The sequence below is a fragment of the Taudactylus pleione genome, unplaced genomic scaffold (genome assembly GCF_031769625.1).
Source record: "Taudactylus pleione unplaced genomic scaffold, aTauple2 ptg000021l, whole genome shotgun sequence".
Classification (NCBI taxonomy): Eukaryota; Metazoa; Chordata; class Amphibia; order Anura; family Myobatrachidae; genus Taudactylus; species Taudactylus pleione.
This window is the reverse complement of record NW_028284423.1, coordinates 3,646,491-3,667,830: the sequence shown is the minus strand read 5'-3', so window position 1 is coordinate 3,667,830 and position 21,340 is coordinate 3,646,491. Positions and strand designations below refer to the sequence as shown.

The window sequence follows — 21,340 nt, the reverse complement described above, 5'->3', positions numbered from 1 at the left end:
GACAAAGGTCCCGGGTGGTTATGTATATGTTTGAACGTGTTATTGGAATGCCGAGAGGGTGTCACTGAAAGTAGCTGTGTACAGAGACGCTGAATCACTGTAGGCCATACTTAGATGGATGACATGCAACTTGCATAGGGCTGGTGCAAGTTTTTTATGGTGCAAACGATGGTGGCGTCTAGAAGGTGCACCAAGTGGTACTGCAGTCTGTAGAAGCTAAAAGTAGGTGTCTCAGTTCTTGCACATTCGGACGCATGGTAGTTGGTAGCCGCGACAGCGTCCAACTCAGAATCAGGCCATTTAAGCAGAGAGAATCCCACCCCCTCAGCAGACCCTGCCCCGTTAGGGCTGCTTCCAAAAATTTGAATGGATTGGGATGGAAACTTTAATATACAAAGTTGTGAATGCAAAGCATTGAAAACCTTGAATAATAAACAAATAACATTAAAATTGAGGAGATATGCTGAATACAAAAATGTATCACCGGATAAGTGATCACAGGGGCATGAATATTTCTGGAAAAAAATGTTTTGATTGTTAGCATGAACCAATAGCAGGCATCCTCTTTGTTGTGACATTTTTTTAGCTTAGGTGCATAAAACTACCTTTGATTTTTCTTCACATGGAATTTATGATTGGGAGAAATGCTTAAAGGATTTAAAAGCCTCCTCTTAGTTAAAGAACACTTAAGCCCATATTAGTAGATAATTGCCTAAAATTAGCAAGGCACCATAAATTATATCAAGGATTTATGTCTGCTTGTACCATTCTAACAAGCTTTAATTAATGGTATGCTGCTAATGCTCTCCCGAAGAAATTACTTTCTACTAGATGAATTACCGCTTAGGTTTACAGAAACATAGACTATTGTAAACCAACATGCTATCAATAAACTCAATTCCTGATTAATCCACCAAACACCAACGCATTACACGGGATCCTTAATATGGCTGCTTAACATTATTAGAGACAGATAAATGACACTGGCTATAGACAAGAATGCAAATGAGAAATTTAAGCAAAGTCTGTATTGAAACAAAGACTTCAAGAAGATGATCTCTCTTAGGTGCAATACTTATACAGTGTACAAGTGTAATAAATATAATCACTGAGAAAAGTCCTGTACCTGATATTTTATTTTATATATTCAATCCTATTTGATTGAAACATTAACCCTATAAAACACTAATGTAGGACTGTTTCTCTGCGTCCAAGTTTCTTTAATATGTAGTGCATTAAGCTGCAGGAAAATGCAGCTAGAACTCCCCACAAACTAGTGAATGCTACACTCTATGGAGATAATCTGGTCTATTAATGTCATTGCAAATTTTCAAATCATGAAAATAGAATCATGATAATTCTTTTCTATTTTGATTAATCAGTCAAGTATTATAAAATTCCTATTTTGCTGTGTATTCTAACCACATTTTATTTCATCATACCCAGCCACAGAACAGGAGCACAGATAAAATGCCTATGTGCAGAACTTTTAAAGAAAACAAAACAAGAAATACACTAACCAGCGTGTTGTGAACACAAGATTGAAACTCCAGTGTTACTAAGGAACATTTATTAGCTTAACTCTATCGGGAAAATCGGCCAAACGTACTGCGACCCATGGCAGCCAAGTCAGCCATTGCACTGACTTACCCTTCAACATTACCATGGGTGATAGTAAGCTCTAGGTTACAACGCACTTGTGGCATATAAATATTGCTGACAGAGCATCTATTACTAACATTAAAATGACAGTGTGGAAAGATTTCATTGCCTATGGACGTACGTTTACTAAAGGTCAGTGACAGCGACAGGTCAAGTTTAACTTTAATGGGAAAATATCAACAAAGGGCAACATATCAATCCTGCATTCAAAGGCCAAACAGATAGCAAATCATATATTATATACTTACGCGCGTTACATAAATCCAAGGCTTTAACTGAAGTCTTAAACACTATATGGAGGCATTTATAAAGCACGCACATGTTACAGCGCAAGACGTATTTACTTACAACCTGTGTGTTTCTATGGTCTTATCAAACTAAAAATGTGGCTTGGTGTGCAGAAAAGTGTAAAGATGAGCACTGCACACAGTATCACTCTTGGGGGGAGGGGGGGGGGGGCAATAAGTGATCCCCCGGAGCCTGCAGTAAACGGGGACTTGTTTTTTTTCACTTGCCTGTGGCAGGTGAAAAAAAAATCCCAGATAAGCAGCCACGCTTTCGTGGCCGCGAAAACACATAGGTCTGTGACCGTACACAGATTTTATGTATATTCGCCAGAAAACGGATACTTTTCAGGCGAATAAGTCAGGATCTTATTGAATTGCACAAAGGCAGAAAAAATGCAGTAAGTGCCATTTTATTCCCCCGAAAAACTTATCAGGGCTAATTTAATCCCCCCCCCCCCCTGATTGTCTAACCTCCCCTCCTAACGCTTTCATCGATTTAAACATTTCAGGTTTTCTAAGCTACTGCTCGGATTAGTTGCATTTATGGCACAAACACATCTTGAGAGTGAGGAGGCATCAGGATTGTCTTTCTTACCTGTGGCCCCTTTTGCTTTATACTGTGCAAAGTGCACCTACAAATGTGCAACGGGACGGAGGAAATCTGTCCCACCTACTCTGTACTTTATAAGGGATTCCCTTATCCCACATATAGGCTGCTGCAAACTTCTATTCCCCGACAAACACCATCTTGCTTCATAAAGCTACATGCATAGGTGTATATCAAGGTGTACTTGGAGTCCTGCAAAGAGTATTTGTGTTATACTTCAGACATACGCATTGTGCCCCATAACGTGTTTGTGGAGATCCTTACTTGGACTGCATGTGGTTCCTCAATTTCCCTGGTCCAACTCCTAACCACTTATTTAGAACCATACACATCATTGAGCATTTATAATTAAACATCTTATTGCATTTCGCATATGAGCTAAGTGACTTCACAGGCTTTTAGCGGCTGAATTTTAACATGCAATCATGGTCACAATTTCTTTGGTTCCTAGCTTTATCTGCAGTGAATGCAATTTCAGATAGGACTTACAAGTCTTAGAAGCCAGCTGAGTACAAAGCTTGCAGTAGAGTAGTGGGTGCCATAGTGAAACTTTGGAACTTGATCATCCTCCCAGGTAACATAGCGCTCTTCGAAGAAGGCTGCTCGTTTGGGATTCAATGCTCCGACAGGCTGGAAGGTAGAATCACAATTTTAAAATATTAGTGTTACAGATATATGTGTGTGTGTATAAATAAGCAGGAATAATGCTATGGTTTTATGCTTGAAGTACTATAAAAGGATAGTCTTGACCAACAGCTACAGGGCGCACTGCAGTTAGGGATATTAGTGATGTTATGTATAGTGACAAAGGAATGAACCAGCACTCCAAAATATAATTAATCCCAGGTGGGAGAGCAAATTATAGATCTACACATGGAACGAGTGCAGATACTGTAAATGCTCAATACCATCTAAGTGATTAAGAACAAATAATTACCCACAAATGGATATACATCTGTATGCACCAATTAGCCTCACAGGTTACAAGGAAACACAACCGAGAATATGATTTTATATATATATATCAGACATATACACACACATACATATATAAAATAGAATAATCCTCTCTGGTATTAGGATACAAGATATGTGAATACATGGTATGTGTTTACATGGTATGGCATAGATAAGAGGACGAAGAATTATAGTTTGTTCCAGCTTTTCCCTCATTGTTGCACACAAGCTAAGGAAGAGCTTTGAAGAGACCAAGATTCAGCAGACAAATATGCGGATGGTGTTGTAGCATCTATTATTATGTGCGAAATTCACAAATCAGAGTTTGAGACACACATGTAAAGTGCACAAATATCACACACAAAGTGTTACGTGGTGTATGTATGATGGGGAGGTATTTGTGGAAGAAACTTTTTGCTTTTTAATAGTTTTTTTACCTTATAGCTTTAATACAGTTTCTATTAATTGTTTAATATACAAGTAATTTGTCACAACCAACAGACAGAAAGATAGGAAATGGGTCACACAGAAAATATGTTCTATATATTTTAATAGACATCCATGACAATATTACACACAGGTTGAGTCTCCCATATTAAAATATTCCGAAATATGGATTTTTTTTTCTTTAGCATGAATGAGATAGTGAAACCTTTGCTTTTTGATGGTTCAATGTACACAAACTTTGTAGGCACAGAATTATTAAAAATATTGTATAAAATTACCTTCAGGCTCTGTGTATAAGGTGTATATGAAACAAATGATTTTCATGAATGTACACAAACTTTGTAGGCACAGAATTATTAAAAATATTATATAAAATTACCTTCAGGCTCTGTGTATAAGGTGTATATGAAACAAATGATTTTCATGAATGTACACAAACTTTGTTTGAGCCACAAAATTATTGAAAATATTGTATGAAATTACCTGCAAGCTTTGTGTATAAGGTGTATATAAAACATAAATGCATTCTGTGTTTAGATTTAGTTACCATTCCCAAGATCTCATTATGGTATGCAAATATTCCAAACTACCGAATATTCCGATGTCCAAAATACCCCATGTCCCAAGCATTTTAGATATGGGAGACCTAACCTGTACTATGTATATAACAATAAGCAGCTGTACAATATGTAAACTACTCTTGGTTAATAAGTGGTAGCTATTTCGGATGGAACAAGTCTCCACTATCACAGACCTGTTCTTTGTAACCCAATACTGGTAAATGGTAATTCTGCGCATGGTTTAGTTATAGGATACATGTTGCAACATACAGTCTGCACAACAGGGAGTTAATGGGAAATAGAATAAACACTGAAATGCAATTCTCCCCACAGCATTTTAACAAATGACTGTGTGCTTCCAAGCTCTTGAACTACGCACCCACCTCTAATCAATGGTTATAGAATTATGTTTCTTGGAGATACCACTAAAACCAATTAGGACTGATTTTGTTGCCTCTAGTGAAAACAGCAGCATGCACAGATCGATGCCGCCACAGAACCTGCACTATTGATTCTTAATGTAATTGTTACAGTTCCGTTTCTCATACTGGCTAGAACATTCTTCAACTCTCATTTGCAATTGAATAAAGAAAAGAAAAAAAAATTCAATCCAGTCTCCAAGTAAAAGGAAAAAAGAATAAATATAAAAAGTATAGCTGTGTTCTGACAATGACACACTATCAGCTTACTCAGAGAACTTACAGAGGGAATACACAGTTTGAATTATACATAACATGAATGCACTGATTTATTGTGGTAATAACATCCACCTCATTAAAAGATTCTGCTTTGCTGCAGTTGAAGGGCTACATATTGTTTACCGCTATAAATTAATGGCAGAGCAGAGAAAATAGTGCAAACCCTTGAACAATAGATTTGCAGTGACAGAGCTGTACATCATAGCTTCCTCATAATAAAATGGAGACAATATATTGGGCTAATACATTTTACTGTGCTGGCCTATATCTTCCTGACAACTGCTGTAGGCTATGTTTTAATATACCATAAAAACAGTTTACTAAGCTCCAGCACTGTGCATGGAATCAAGCCACATTATAAATATTATAGTCCACTTAATTAAATTGTTTGTTTAATTAGACTGGACCAAAAACAGGTGGAACTTTGGGATACAATTAATTGGCAACAGCATATACAATAATTTCAATTAATGGTTTATTTCATTACAGTAACTGACTGAAATGTTTTGTGTAGTGGTACTTTAATTGCGGCTCCTCTTAGGGAATAGTTCCAGGTAAATGTTACTAGGGTGCATCAACCTGTCACTGACCAAGCCTACTCTGGAATACCTCTTGCCTAACTTATCTACTTTTACTTTATGTAGTTTCAGGTGAATCAACTGGGATGCTCTCAAAACTTTGATACATAGTGTCATCTCTGCCTGCTGTTTGGTATATTTTAGTATTTTTTAGTGATTTCATTTTGACAATGACATTAGGTAGCTACTGCACGTATATTTAAATTGTGCACATATTAGACATCATTTAAAAAACTTGCAGTCAATAATCACTTTATTATAGTTTTAAATGAGGAAAAAATTATAGTTTGAAAATTCGTCAAAAACATCACAATCTAGTTGCAGAACATTCGCAAATTTGCATTCCAAATGGCATTAGATTTCTACTGAATGGTTGGGAATCTGTTATAAGCAGGGGACTACTATGTAACCTTTTTCCAATATGAAATTTAGGATATTTCCAGAAGTGCTGTAAGATTATCTTGATGGCAAATCAGTAGTCTACGTATAGGCATCTAGGACCTAGCTACTTATATTCATTATGTACCTTGACCTTGTTATATGCCATACACACTTCCTCTACTTTATAAATGTACAAAACTGCAGTGAAAGTGGAGGACTGGCCAGTGTCAGATCCAGTGACCGTCCCCATGCACTGCGATAAAGAATATGCCTTCCTGACAGGTAAAGGGATTTTGAGCAACAGATATTTCATACTTCCCAAATGTCCCGCATTAAGCAGGACAAGCTATGTAGATGGAACGTTCCGTTCACTGCTACAGAAGAAAGCCAATATATCAAAAGCACTTGGCATGCCCTTACCATGACTTGACTATGCTGCCTATACCATTTTAAGGAGTTTGCATAAATTGACTATGCCAGGGTGGTGTAAATGGCCAGAGTGGGAAAAAAATGGATTTCCTGCACTGCAGCAGGGATGGTGAAAATATTTATACAATCCAGTTTGGAGAACTAATGAAACAGGTAAAGACAGTGAGCTAAGGAGAGAGAGGGACAGAGCAGGAGCAACAGAGAAGAAAAGAAGAAAAACAATGCCCAGCTTTCGTCATCCTGCCCCCAACCAACCCTATCCCACCATGCTTACTTTTTAGTAATAAATATAACATTGTTGATGACAGGCGTGCCATAGTTTATTTCCATGACAGGAAAAAAATATACTCATAAATAGAAACTGTAAACAATTTTATGCAGATACTAAAACCTGAATGCCAGGGCCTGACTTATCAGTGTATTTCTACATGCCGAATTTATCTTTTGCATAGGATCTAAAACTAACAAAACCAATAAAAGCAAACAAAAAAAACCAGAGAATAAAAATGAACCAAGTAAACTGCACATGCAAAGAACACGTGGCAAAATCCATGAAACTGTACGTTTTTTATTGTTCTTCTGTAAACACTTCTATTCAGGAAAGATGTTTCAATAGATCAGTGATGTGCGGTGAGATAAATGGCTAGGGAGGCCAGATATACAGATACATATATAAACCCGAGGATGCGTGTGGGCATTATACAAAGGTGCAGCGGTATATAGTGCTGGAAATTGGTAAGTTTTGATCAGGGATGCACGGAAAAGGTAGGCAGGGGAGGCAGTGCCTCACCTGCCATACACTTTTACTACAGAGTTTTGACTATAAAAATGATTAGAATAATACAAAGAAGTTATTTATAATTTTTTCTTTAAATTTTTTTTATAGTCAAACTTTTGGAGTAAAACTAAATATGACAGGAATGGCTCTGCCTCATCTCACCGCACATAACTGTTGTATATGTCCCACATACACTATGCAGATGACAATTGCTAACACATTATGTAGCGCTGCATGTTACATTTGTAAAAACTGCCAAAGTCCTAGGGGGAGATGTATCAAGCTTTGGAGAGAGACGAAGTACCAGTCAGCTTCTGTTGTTTTTCTAGCACAGCCTGTAAACTGACAGCTAGAATCAAACTGATTGGTACTTTATCTTCTCCACTTTATCTCTCTCCAATACTTGATACATCTTCCCCCCCAGAGGTGGACAAAGCCAGCATTAAGCATAGAACACAATACTAAAAGTAATATTTTAGACACACTGGCCGCCAGGATCACAGACACATTCATATGGAAATGTAAAACAATATATACATATGCCCCAAAAAGGACACCCTCCCAGAAGGTGGAGAACTGAGCTCTAAAAATTGTGGGAACACTGAGGAGATCAGTGAAAAAAATGTTTGCTATACATGGGGGAGAAAGATTAATTTAATTTAATTTAGATAAAGTTGTAACATACTTGCCATAAGTTTGATAAAGGTGATAAAGGTGTATAAATAAGTAAAATAAGAAAAGAACACAATGTCTATGTCTTAGATTATCCAAGACTATTGAGATAATGACGACATCATTCATATATGTAATGTAATTCAAACACAGTAAAAATTGTCAATGTCCTCATGTGACAAACTTTTGATAACATTGATATAAACAAATTAAGGATTCCATTTGATATATGAAAAAAAAATGTAAAAACACAAGAATGATTTGTATCACTGCCTTTTCTTTCTACTGTTACATCAGGAGCAACCGCCAATTACTTAGAACAGAAAATCAGCAAACTCAGCAGCAGCAGAAGGTACAGCAGTAACTCCAGTAGCAGTTACACAGCAAGTAGTTTACATAAGGAACCTAAACTTTGTAACCACTGACTTTGCTACAATATTATTGCAGTTTCCATTCTATCTGTAGCTCTGATAGCACTGAAACTGTCCCAAGTGCAACACTAGAGTTTGTGCTTTTTTTTCTTTTAAATGCATGTAAGATTGAAAAATATATATTAAACGTGGCAATTTAAAAAAAAAAAAAATAACTCTGTGTTAGATGTCTGTGTTATTGCAGCATATGCACAGAGGAATTCCTTCCCTAAACATGTGCACAGTTGCATAAACAAAGCTGGTCGGGCTGAAAATATATGTAAATAGATTCCTCAAACAAAATAAGAGAGCTGGTGTGTAAATTTCAGACTTGGTCGACATCTAACGCACTAGATGATATCCGACATTTATCATTTATCAGTCACATTAATATAAACTAGTAACATAAGCTAAACTCTTAGATTGTTGGGCTCTCATACTTGTAACGCTATATATTTTACATTACTACAAATTTTTAAATACAGTATTAGACTAGAAAAAGGAGTTATGGTAAAACTTACCATTGTTAACTCTCTTACTTCGAATTCAATAGGGTCCACAGGGAGACAATGGGGTGTAGGTGGGACCTGGAGGACCGGATACCAACAGCAAAGCTTTTCAATCCCAAGATGCTCCAGTTCTTCCCCCTATACCCCGCCCACAGCCTGAGGGCAACTCAGTTTTGTTAACAAGCCCAAGGCAGGAGCAGAAAGCATCCTGAGAGACAAATGTATCAAAGGCATAAAACCTAAGAAAGGTGTGGACAGAAGACCAGGTGGCCCCCCTGCATAGCAGTTCAGCTGAGGCGCCACGCCGGGCTGGCCACAAGGGACCCACAGAGCAAGTAGAATGAGCAGATACTGTAGCCGGCACAGGAAGGCCAGACTGCTTGCAAGCCTGTGAGATAGTCATGCGAATCCATCTGGCCACAGTCTGTTTGTTAGCTGGCCATCCCTTCTTGTGGAATCCATATAGGACAAAGATTTCCTGATGGAAGTAGTATGGTCCTTGTAGATCTTCAGAGCACGGACAACATCCAAAGAGGCCTCACCTGCCGAGATGTCTGGTGATTGAAAGGCCGGAACCACAATTTCCTCATTTAGGTGGAAACGAGAAAACCACCTTGGGAAGGAAACCCGGGCGTGTTCTAAGAACAGCCCTGTCCCGATGAAAGATTAAAAAGGGGGAGCGAAATGAAAGCGCCCCCAAATCCAATACCCTAAGGGCAGATGCGATAGCCAGAAGAAACTGAGCCTTCGCAGTGAGCCACTTGACATCCATTGATTCCAGGAGTTCAATTGGATGTTCCTGAAGTGCTTGAAGCACCACTGCCAAATCCCATGGAGCCACAGGAGGGACAAAGGGAGGCTGCATATGTAGAACACTTTGCAGGAAGGTGTGAACATCCGGTATAGAAAAAAGGCAAGAATACCAGACACATTAAAAACTTGAGTCATAGTTTCTCGAAGTACACCCTTGGAAATATGTATGCCATATTCTGTGATAAATCCTGGCTGAGGCTGGTTTACGGGCCCTGAGCACGGTATGGACCAGAGAGCTGAAAACTCCATTAGCAGTTAGGAGGGATGTCTCAAGAGCCAAGCCATTAAAGACAGACGGGCTAGGTACAGATGTATACATGGACCCTGAGCCAACAGGTCTACTCATAGAGGAAGTTGAAGAGGAATGTCTATGGAGAAACTTTGAAGATCAGAGTACCAATGGCATCTGGGCAAAACCGGAGCTATCAACAAGACTGTGCCCCCTTCCTGCTTTAACTTTCGAAGAACTCGAGGGATATTGAGGGAAAGAGATATGCCAAATGGAAGGTCCATTTCACTGACAATGCGTCCACGAAGGCTGCGTCGGGGTCCCTTGTCCTGGTTCCATATACAGGTCGAGTCTCCCATATGCAAAATGCTTGGGACCAAGGGTATTTTGGAATATTTGTATACCATATGGTAATGTCTTAGGAATACTGCCCAAATCTAAACACAGAAGTTATTTATGATACATATACACCTTATTATACAATATTTTCAATAATTTTGTGGTTCAAAGTTTGTGTACGTACATGAAATTAATTTATGTATCATATACACAAAGCCTGTAGGTCATTTTATACTTTTTTTTAAATAATTTTGTGCCTTAAATAAAGTTTGTGTACATTGAATCATCAAAAAACAAAGGTTTCACTATCTCAGTCATGCTGAAAATATTCCGTATTTCGGAGTATTTAGATATGGGAGACTCAACCTGTACTGGAAGTCTGTTGTTGTGTCTTAAAGCCATGAGCTCTACATCTGACAGACCCCATTTGTCCACCAGTAGCTGAAAGACTTCTGCATGTAGAGACCACTCTCCTGCATGCACGTTGTGACGGCTGATTAAATCTGCTTCCCAATTGAGAACTCCCAGGATGAATACTGCGGAAATTGCTGGGAGATGGCGTTCAGTCCATGTGAGACACTTCTGCCATTGCTGCCCGACTTCGAGTGCCTCCTTGGTAATTGAGGTAGGCCACTGCTGTGGCGTTGTCGGACTTACTTGTACTGGCATGCCCTGAAGAATATCCTGAGCCAGTGTGACAGCTCTGTAGATAGCTCGAAGTTCCAAGACATTGATTGGTAACACTGCCTCGACTGGGGTCCAGGGGCCCTGGAAGGAGTGCTGGCCAGTCACTGCGCCCCACCCTTGGAGGCTTGCATCCATGGTGAAGAGAGCCCAGTCCGGGATCCAAAAGGGGTGACCCTTGTCTAAATGGAATGTCTGTAGCCACCAGGCTAGGGACAGGCGAACCTCCGGGGGGGAAGGCCCATCATCTGGGATCGAAGTAGATGGGGTAGCCCGTTCCACCTGGAGAGGATCAGGTGATAGGGCCTGGAGTGAAACTGAGCGAACTCCACCATGTTGAAGGTGATCCCAATGTCTGCATTGCAGCGTGAATTGACTCTCGGTGACATTTTTCAGTTGATCAGCCAACCGTGCATTTGTTACCTGCAGACGGCGGTGAAGAATATCTGTGGTTCTGGCCAACAGCAAGAGGTCATCTAAATACAGGAGTAGTCTGATCCCTTGATGACGAAGGTAGGCTGCCATAACTGCCATGATTCTGGTAAAGACCCGAGGGGCCGTTGAGAGGCCAAACGGTAGAGCCTGAAATTGGTAATGCTGCTGCAGAATAGCAAACCGGAGATATTGTTGATGAGAATGCACTATAGGTACATGTAGGTAAGTGTCCTGAAGGTCCAGAGACACCACAAAAATCCCAATGCTCCATAACTAGGATAATAGAGCAGAGGGTTTATCTAAACCTGGACACCCTGATAAACTTGTTCCGAAATTTGAGGGTGAGGATTGGCCAATGAGACCCGTTGGGCTTCTGAACCAGGAAAAGGGTAGAATAGCAGCCCATACCTCGTTGTGAGGAGGGGACCAGAATTATTACTGGTTAATTCAGTAAGGACAGAATGGCTTTTTGGAGCAGCAGGGCCTTGCTTGGGTCCGATGGAGGTCCTATGCAAAAGAACTGCTTTGGGGGGGTGGGGTGGGGTCGCCTTATGAAGAATAGGGCATATCCATGGGAGACCACTTCTCTTACCCAGGTATCTGGCCCGTGGGAGAGGTGTACAGGAGACTGGACCCAGTGTTTCTGGAGACCCATGAAGCAGAAAAGTGCTCCCATGCGTCTCTGAGGGGACGGAGGGTGAGGCAGGAGCAGCTCAGGGAATGGCTAGACCACAGTGGAATATCGCCCTGAGCTGGGAGAGGGGCTGGAGGGAGAGTGCCTTCTCCCAGTGTTGAAGTTAACTACCGGGTCCCCTGGCCTCTAAATATGCCCTGCACCAGTATATTAAAGCCCTGGTGGTCTAGTGGAGTCGTGGGCGCACCAGTGTCCACATCAGCACCTCCAGTCCGTCTCCAGAGAACGGAGGTTGGACTGTGTAAAGACGCGGGCCCCCGCAAGTGGGGGTCCGCCTTAGCTGTCCCCTGGATTCCGGGCTGCAGTCTTGGGTCCGAGGAGCCTGCTAGCTAGTCCCCTTTAGAGCACTGCCAGGAGTACCTAGCTGGGGCTTGGTGTCACGGCGCCGTGGAGGGGTGATGGAGCAGCAGAGCAGACGTCAAAGGGACAGTCTTTTGCTGCTGCACAGTAGTCAAAACACTAGAAATAAAAATAAATCATAAAAATAAGCTTGAAGCAGCCCCACTGTTAAAAATGGTGATCCAGCTCCTGCCGGACACCAACGAAACGGAGTTGCCCTCAGGTTGTGGGCGGGGTATAGGGGGAAGGACCGGAGCATCCTGGGATTGAAAAGCTTTGCTGTTGGTATCCGGTCCTCCAGGGCCCACCTACACCCCCATTGTCTCCCTGTGGAGCCCTATGGACCCTGAAGAAGAAATACCTTTTATACCTTTGGGCATCTAATTGCATAACTCTAGATTGGTTTCACAATAACAAACATTGCTGCTCCCAACTATAATTAACCAGATAGGCAAGTAAGGAAGCATTGTTGAAATAGACGACTTATAAAAATACCATAACAGAAGATGGATCTTGTGATTTTTCACAATGCTTTTGCTCTGTAGCCGAGCACGCGCCTGTAGGAGGATTCACAGTTATATGCATTTCAGTCACAGCTCTACTTGCAGGTGAATGGGCATAACTGGGTGGGTATTGGAGAGTTTACACGTAGGCGGAATTGTTGGGCATAGCCAGATTGATATTACCTGGCTGTCTTACTCCAGAGATATTTATGCTAACGCAAGTGTGCGCTGATATTAATGACAGCTATTTCCACAAGCAAATGGATGGGGCGGTGTAGTCGCATAGATGCGCACACAATCCAGCATATGGATGAATAGCCGCATTTAGTTCTGTGCACACGGTTTGAGTACAATTGCTGCAAACTTGCGTGCAATTCTGCATCACCCCATACATGTAATAAAACAAAAGAAAATAGAGAACACGAAGTACATAATTGGGACCATTCTGCAGTTCTCTGGGTGAGATTATTAAACTGCTCTAACACTCCGCTCATTCCTTGTCCTCATACCTCTTCTGGCTTTAACTTCGACTATTCTGTATATACTCTAAACTCCTTTCTCTCTGTGGAAAATCATTTTACTGTAATTTGTCTCCATTCTAGTCACTAGATGCAGGTCTGTCTCTTATCTAACCTTTGTCTGTGTACCAGACAGACAGCTCTTGTAAGTTCTCTCATTCCTCAGCCCCCGGTGTCTGCAGTTTGGGTGTCATCCATAATTTGAGAGTGAAAAAATACATAAAAAGGCAAAATATGTACCAGCACACTAAATCCTACAGTAACTCTAAAAGAACTGTGCGGAGCAGAAAACTCCTAGGTGTTACAGCAACATGCGGCAAGTCTTTTCCTGCCCTGGATGCATGCACACTGGTGATAATTTACTACATAAACACTGGGCCTGATTCAGCACGGATCGCAATTGCGATTGCAGCTGTGTAATCACACGCGATGCAGCTGCAAAAATATGCTAAAGTCTGCCACCGCTCAGCCAGCATAGAGATGCCTGCTACTGCTTTCTCACATCCGTAATACCTCGCAGTCCTGTGTATACATCGGTAACATCGAAGCACTGTCACGCACAATTACAGCAGCTCTGACCCGTCTCAGAAATTGCAAGTCTCATCGCTAATTTATTCACGCCCATGCAACATCGTTCAAACGGACAGACACGCCTGCGTTTCTGCAACCACTCACCTGTCACCACCCCCAAACGCTCACAGCCTGTCACTCACTCTGCGATGAATTTCTATGTGCATCCATAATCGCAGTGCGATCGCGGCACATGCATAGTGCGGTGCATATGCAGTATGCAACAATCGGCTGATCTGCGTACGTGATTGCAATTGCGATCCGTGCTGAGTCAGGCCCACTACTGTGACAAAATATTTTAAAATGTTTGGTAACAATTGTTAAAAAAAAAAAAAAAAGAAAGTATACCCGCCCCCGTCCCTTTATTTTATGCTTAACTGGAATTACGAAGTCTCCACCAGGCTCAGCAGCTAAGTAACACTGGTGAGAATGTCGTGCTCTAGCTCTCAATTAGAGTTTGTCCACAAGAGTGACGCTATTATAACACCAAGTACAAATTACAAGCAAGGGATTTATTAATCCTTATGCTGTGTCACATACATAGCCTGTATAAACATCAATGAAATATGTCCATGCATGGTGCTTACTGTCAGATTAATTTAAACCTGGCCACTTTCATTCTGCACATTTCAATGCTGTCCATGTGTATAAAGGATCCTTTGCTATCAGTATTTACCTATGTTCTCATTGCTTTCAGTTTGGAAGGTAACAAGTGTTTAGCTCGTGTGAATGAGCCATTAAAATGTCTTGTCTATATTCTATTGCATGAACCAGATTAATTAGGGGTAATAGAAAATAAAACAATTTACAGCTAAATGGAAAGTAATAAATCACTAAAGTGTTATACAAAATCTAAAATGACAAAAGGTGAAGTTTCCAACAAAAGAAAGATTATTTAAAACAAATAAGATTTTATCAAACAAAGACATTACAACCATGTCTTCCTATGCTCTGTGTGTATTGGCCTTGGTGAGGAAAGTTTACACATCTTACTCCAGACTAAGGGGCCTATTTAACAAAAAATGCAATGCCACCCCATAAATGATAAATTCTTGATGCCACAAATCGTAGCAATCAGAAACAATTTAATGTGCCTATTTCTGAAAATATTCTCGTTGTGACAACAGCTCTGACAAGAGCTTTAGCCATCACTTTACTCCCAGGTTGTGACCCAGCTTTCTTGCCATTGCATTAAGCAGAATAATTGTCTCCGATACCTCCTGCACTAAGGACCTCATTCAGAGCCGGACGCTATTTGCGCTCGCTCGTTCAGAAAAAAGGGGTGGCTATTCAAATGAACCGTTCGCTCTTTGCGGTCTGTTCACGCCTCTAGGTCTGAACGAGCGAACCAAACATGCGGTCGTTTTTTGGAAAACTACGCCCCCTGGCCGCTCGCATCCTACGTCATGTCCGCTATTTATTAGATTAATCGAGTACATCGACCAGCGCATGAACTGCTCGCTATTCTTGTGGTTGGTTTTTCCTACCACAATCTTGCGAGCAGTTCTGACTATAAAATAACCCAGTGACGTGGTCAATGACGCTGCTGTATTAATTATGCACACCCATAAAACGCCCGTTTTGACCTTTAAGCACGCCTGCGTCCGGATCTCCACTCCCCGTTTTCAAGCACCTTCCCCTGTTACCACCCACATACGCCTCCTCCTGTCACTCAAAATAGCAGGCATTCGCTATTTAGCGAACAAACGATTTTCGGCCGCACTGACTGGTTCACGCATGCGTATTACGATCCGTACGCATGCGCAGTTGTGCAAACATCGCTCGTAACGAATGAGCGGCCGCTTACGAGCGGCTCTGAATCAGGCCCCAAGTTTTTGTTTGCTTTTTAATTGCTCCAGATCTATAAGATACCTAAACCATAAGTATGGATGAGGCTTAGTAAAAAGATCCCTGGGACATCTGATGTAACATTGGATTTGGAAGGCATTTGTACTAACTGAAATATAACTTGTACTGAAAAACAAAAAGTTGTCATGCATTCGTGGGCTAATTGCAAGAACATCCAGTATTCACCCTGTATACAAGAAAAAAAACATAGAGAAATGTATTTGCACCCCTTGCATTGCAACGTGGTTTACGTAGGTGTGAAAATAACTATTTTTTTGCTTTGTTCCCAACTCAAAATCAGCCCTAAAAGGGTCTGCTTTGTAACTGGAACCCTTGCCATATATTCAGTTGATGGCCAGATGCACTTCTAGCAGAGTGTATCGAACAGCTATTTCTTAGTAAAGGTATCCATCATAAATGGCCAGACTTACAGAGTCCTTCACCCAATCACAAAGGTGCAGCAATAGAAGTTGCACTAGTAAAAGATGGTGCAATTCCTCTGTGCCACAAATTATTTTTCATACTTAGAGGCCTATTTACCAAGCTTTTTTTGCATAGAAATTATTTAGAAAACGATTTTTGGAGTTTGGCCCCATTAGTTTACACCATCTTCAGCTGATGTAAACGGCTTTCAGTTTATGGAGGCTTATGAGCAGAAGAGAGATCTTCCATTCCCTCTCCATCAGCCTGTGCGTATGCGCAGTGTCAGCTTCCTTCGGGGAAGTCTTTCATAAACCTTTATAACCAGCATGGCCCGTTTAGCATTTGATCTAATGTTTCAACCTTCAGAAGAATAGTCATGCTATGGTGTGAGATGTTTGGTAGAAAAACTGAAGGGAAGTCATGGTGTGCTTTTGGCTATGTCACATATAGGACCTACAGTAAATTTAAGGAGGTCCCTGCCCATTCAAAAGTGCTTCTAGAGCAACATATTACAGTTTAATTTTCAACTGATAAATCCAAACTACACAACATTAAGCCTACTGAATTTGGGTGTGATAGTGCAGTGTGTTGGCACTTTAAAGGACAATCACCCACAGAGGTCTACTCCATGTCAGATATATTGTATTATCCAACGTTCCAGTGCACATCACACAAACCTGACACAACTGCCGGACTCACATAGACATTGCCTCACTCTTTAGTAGCTGCAAAATTCTTTACTTGCCGGAGATAATCAATATGCAAGTGAAATGGTTGTAGACCATAGAAAAACACATTTATTTCTATGCTACAGGCAACCCACAGCATGGGCTATTATGGCTGCCGTTATACTCCTCGCCATAGGTTCTGAGAATCCACTACAGAACACAATGTGCATGTGCAATTCAAGTACATGGCACATAACCAATTAAAATACAGAGCAAAGCTGAGAGAAATACAAATTATAGATTTACTGTTACCGGTTACTGTATATTTTGCTACACACCTTTGATAAATCTCTGAAATTGCTTGGAAGGGTCAAGTCCAGCTCTTCAGATTCATAGTTTGTGATGACCCATGGAAATACTGGATACTGATTCAAGTCATTGTAGGATCGCCCTGGTAAAACAAATAGTTATTGGTACCGCTGTCAGATCAGATGTCACACATTGGAAACACAGGTCCTGAGAGAAACACAAAACATATACAGAGCACACAGCCATTGCATTACCAGCTATCGTGTTCAAGAACATTAAGTATTCAAAGTTTGAGATTTCTCTGTGCTGCCAACGCTGAGTCATGTTTGATGCTTTGAATATCTGCCGAGGACTAGCCAGGGAGATGCGTCTGCCAAGAAGAAGAAGATATTTAAAATTCCAGCTTAGAGAACAAAAAACTATTAAATATAATCAATTTCTAGTTGATCAAGATAATACTGAAGTATACAAGTACATAATGTAAAAAGTTAGTGTGTGTGGTGAATTAGTAAAGAAACAGCAGGCGAGACATATGAAAACCCACTAGACCAGGGGTTCACAACCATGGTCCTCAAGGCACACTAACAGTCCAGGTTTTAAGAATAGCCAGAATTGAGCACAGGTGACTTAATTAGCACCTCAGTAATTTTGATTTAACTATCTGTGTTTAAGCATGGATATCACTAAAACCAGGACTATTATTGTGCCTTGAGGACCGAGGTTGGGAATCACTGTACTAGACTATGAACATGTAATTGTAGAATCCACCTAAACAGCAAAGTGCACAGTAGAGCAGTTTGTCTACTGAAGTGAATGTATAACGATCACATGAGGCAATTGATATGTAGTCGTGATGTCGACATTACAGGGCCAGGGTTAGGCTGTCAGTTACAGGGTAGGGCTCTAACCGTAGCAAAATGTTATGTCTACATACCAACTGTTGATGCTCGCAATGTCGACATTCTGACTGTTGACATTTTGCACCACCTTTGAGTCAATCACATTATAGAAGAGTGTTTACACACATAAGGTGGTGTATTACAAAAGCCTGGCCACAGGCTGAATTATTGAGATAAAGCTCGGTAAGGGAGCAGATTTGAAAGTTTGAACTTCTACAGTACTTTCGCTTAATGTACCATAGAAATGAGATGCATTAATACAATGGCCCTACACTGGAGTGCCAAGTCATGGGATAGATGCCTAGTATCGTGTAGGACCCCCGCTAGCCTGGCAAAGTGCAGCTACTCGACGTGGCATCAATTCCACAAGTGGACGGAAGATCTCTGGTGAGATTTTGACCCATAGCGTCTGGATAGCGTCCCATAGCTCCCTGATATTTGTAGGTGCAGGATCTTGGGTGCTAATGGACCTCGCCACCACGTCCCACAAATGCTCAATTGGGTTCATGTTCGGCGAACGTGGTGGCCACATCATTCGTCAGAACTCCCCAGAATCTTCTCCAAACAAATTCTGGACAACTTGAGACCGATGACATGGTGGTTTAGCTGGGCTTCATTACACAGCCCCATCAGTCTCATACTTTTTGAGGTGAGAATATAGGTGTGTGGTATTACTCCTCTATAATCCATAGTCACCTGACAAAGAACATTTAACACCAGGGGGTATATTTACTAAAGTGCGGGTTTTGAGAACTGGAGATGCTGCCCATAGCAACCAATCAGATTCTATATAACATTTATCTAGCACCTTCTAGAAGATAATAGCTAGAATATGATTGGTTGCTATGGGCAACATCTCCACTTCTAAAAACTTGTACTTTAGTAAAAATACCCCCAGTACTCCCCGGGCACAGCGGCACCATCCAGTGGGCAACTGATAGGGCAGCTGATAACCAGTCACAGTCCACAAAAGATACACACAGGAAAATCACACAACTTAATACCACTTTTAAACATAAGGTAAATCGGGCAGTTGTACATTTTGAACTATAGTGAAGACAAATTCAGATGTGCATTTGGAAGCTCATGCAAGGATAGGCACATTTCCTAGCACCATAAATCACATCAGTGTGAATGTGGTACAGCTTTTTAACGGTTATTGTCTGTGCACTTTCCCTCATACATATTTATGATGCGTATATGCATAATGCATTCCCAGAATATCTCCATTTAACACAACACTTCACCAACATCTTTCTATCTCCCTAGATCATTTCCTCCATGCTGTAACATATAATTTAAAAAAAATCAGCAAAAAGATAATTAAACAAATAATTTGATTGATTTATCGAAAGAATACCTTTCATTGGATTTGGAGGTTAATTTGCGTAAAGAATAAAAATTATTATAGCAGGCTTAAAAACATTATAGATAGAACATAGATTAACAAAGATAGGAAGCTGTCATGTTACCTGGTTTGGGGAAGCCCAAAGTTCGTGCCAATGCCAACTCTGGGGAGACAGTGGACAACCTTTTTCACTGTAGACTGGTCTGGAAAGTTGAACATGACAGCCACTGCACATTGGAAACAAGAACGCCAGTATGTCAGACTTACTTTTGTAATCAGATTACTGATGTTTCATGTACGCTGTTTACACATGACAGACAAACCTAATTAAGTCAGACATTTTTAATTTATTGTGTTACTTTCAAATAAAAGTATTCTACTAATATAGTCTATTTTCTAAATTATCAAAGTTTTACACTTTCATTTTCCTTCAATCCACTTCCTCCCATAGAACAATATTCCCCTGGGAGCTGCGACATTTGTTCCATTGAGAAGTTTCCCAGTTTAAAAGGATATTTGGTTTCCATAGCCTTCTGGAAAAATCAGTAGCCAACAGCCGTATATACGTAAGCTACCTCTCCTTGGGTGCCTTTTCATTTTTACACTAAAATCATGTTTCATCAAACTAGGGGTATTGCATGAAATAGAGAATTAAGATAGGAAAGGATCAAGCAGGGGTATAGGTTTGCCCTTCCTTAATGTAAGTGAAAACGGTTTCCAACCCTAATTAGACCCTCTGTCCGTCAATACCTGGTCTTATTTTAGGACCATTTTGTCCCAATTGTAAAGTGCTAAGAAATTTGCTGGTAATATATAAATAAATGCTAATAAACAATTATAAACAAATCAGCTTCCACGGAGAGAGTAAAGCTTAGCACCATCTGGGGAATGCACAGTAGTGAGCATAGAAAGTCTGGTCCTTATCATTTTACAGACACTGTGTCAGAACGCTTCAGCTCCTTACAGACCAAAGGAGGTGATGAGCGAGAAGTCAGTAAGTGCAGGGATACAATCCCGAATCACTATTCTATGGAGGTTGAATACTGCATTACCCAGATAACAGGAACTAGAATATTAGCACAGTTGTGCAGCCCTCTGCTTCTTTTGAGAACCAATGTTTCTATAAACAAGTCAAAGTCCACATTTCACAACCTGTAAAGACTAAAGAATCACAGAACTCACCACTGCAGTATACGGTCTGTTCCATTCAACATTAACACTATTGGGGTGGATAACCGTTTTACACTGTTATGATGCTCCATACTAAATCTAACAGGGGTACATTATCTCTACGCAAAGTTTTTCAGGACAGATTTAGAACCAAAATACTTTGAGAAAGTATGTGATATGACTGTTTGCTGGGGGAACACAGGAATCCACCAGAACAGTGTGCATTATATTTCTACTAGGTTGGGTATTGGATCCCAGAAGTCTGCATATTAGTGGTCATAATAATTGACAGCGGCATCCCGCCAGTCAGAATCTCGACGTCATTAGGTAAGTACCCTAATGCTAACACTTACCCCTTCCTCCCCAGTTCCTGAACCTAGACTCCCCCACTAGTGCCTAAACCTAACCCTCCCACCTTAGTGCCTAACCCTAACCCTCCCCGTAATCCCTGATACTTACCTTCAGGATGCCGGTGGTCGGGATTCTGGATCCCGACTGCAGTCAGGTTTCCGGCGCCGGTATTTGACCATCCGCAACTCATCTGCCGGGATGCTGACTACCTCCCATTTCTACTGT

General features: G+C 40.8%; 1 protein-coding gene across 2 annotated transcripts in view; it reads right to left on the bottom strand.

Moving 5' to 3' along the window:
• LRBA (LPS responsive beige-like anchor protein) overlaps positions 1 to 21,340 on the bottom strand; it is a 626,758-nt gene that overhangs the window by 165,260 nt on the left and 440,158 nt on the right. For both annotated transcript variants that reach the window (XM_088448343.1, XM_088448354.1), the window contains exons 41-44: positions 19,719 to 19,821; positions 17,602 to 17,717; positions 17,377 to 17,489; positions 3,046 to 3,186 (exon numbers count right to left, since the gene is read on the bottom strand). In XM_088448343.1, coding sequence (XP_088304469.1) covers positions 3,046 to 3,186; positions 17,377 to 17,489; positions 17,602 to 17,717; positions 19,719 to 19,821 — 473 coding nt within the window. The remainder of the gene's footprint in view (positions 1 to 3,045; positions 3,187 to 17,376; positions 17,490 to 17,601; positions 17,718 to 19,718; positions 19,822 to 21,340) is intronic.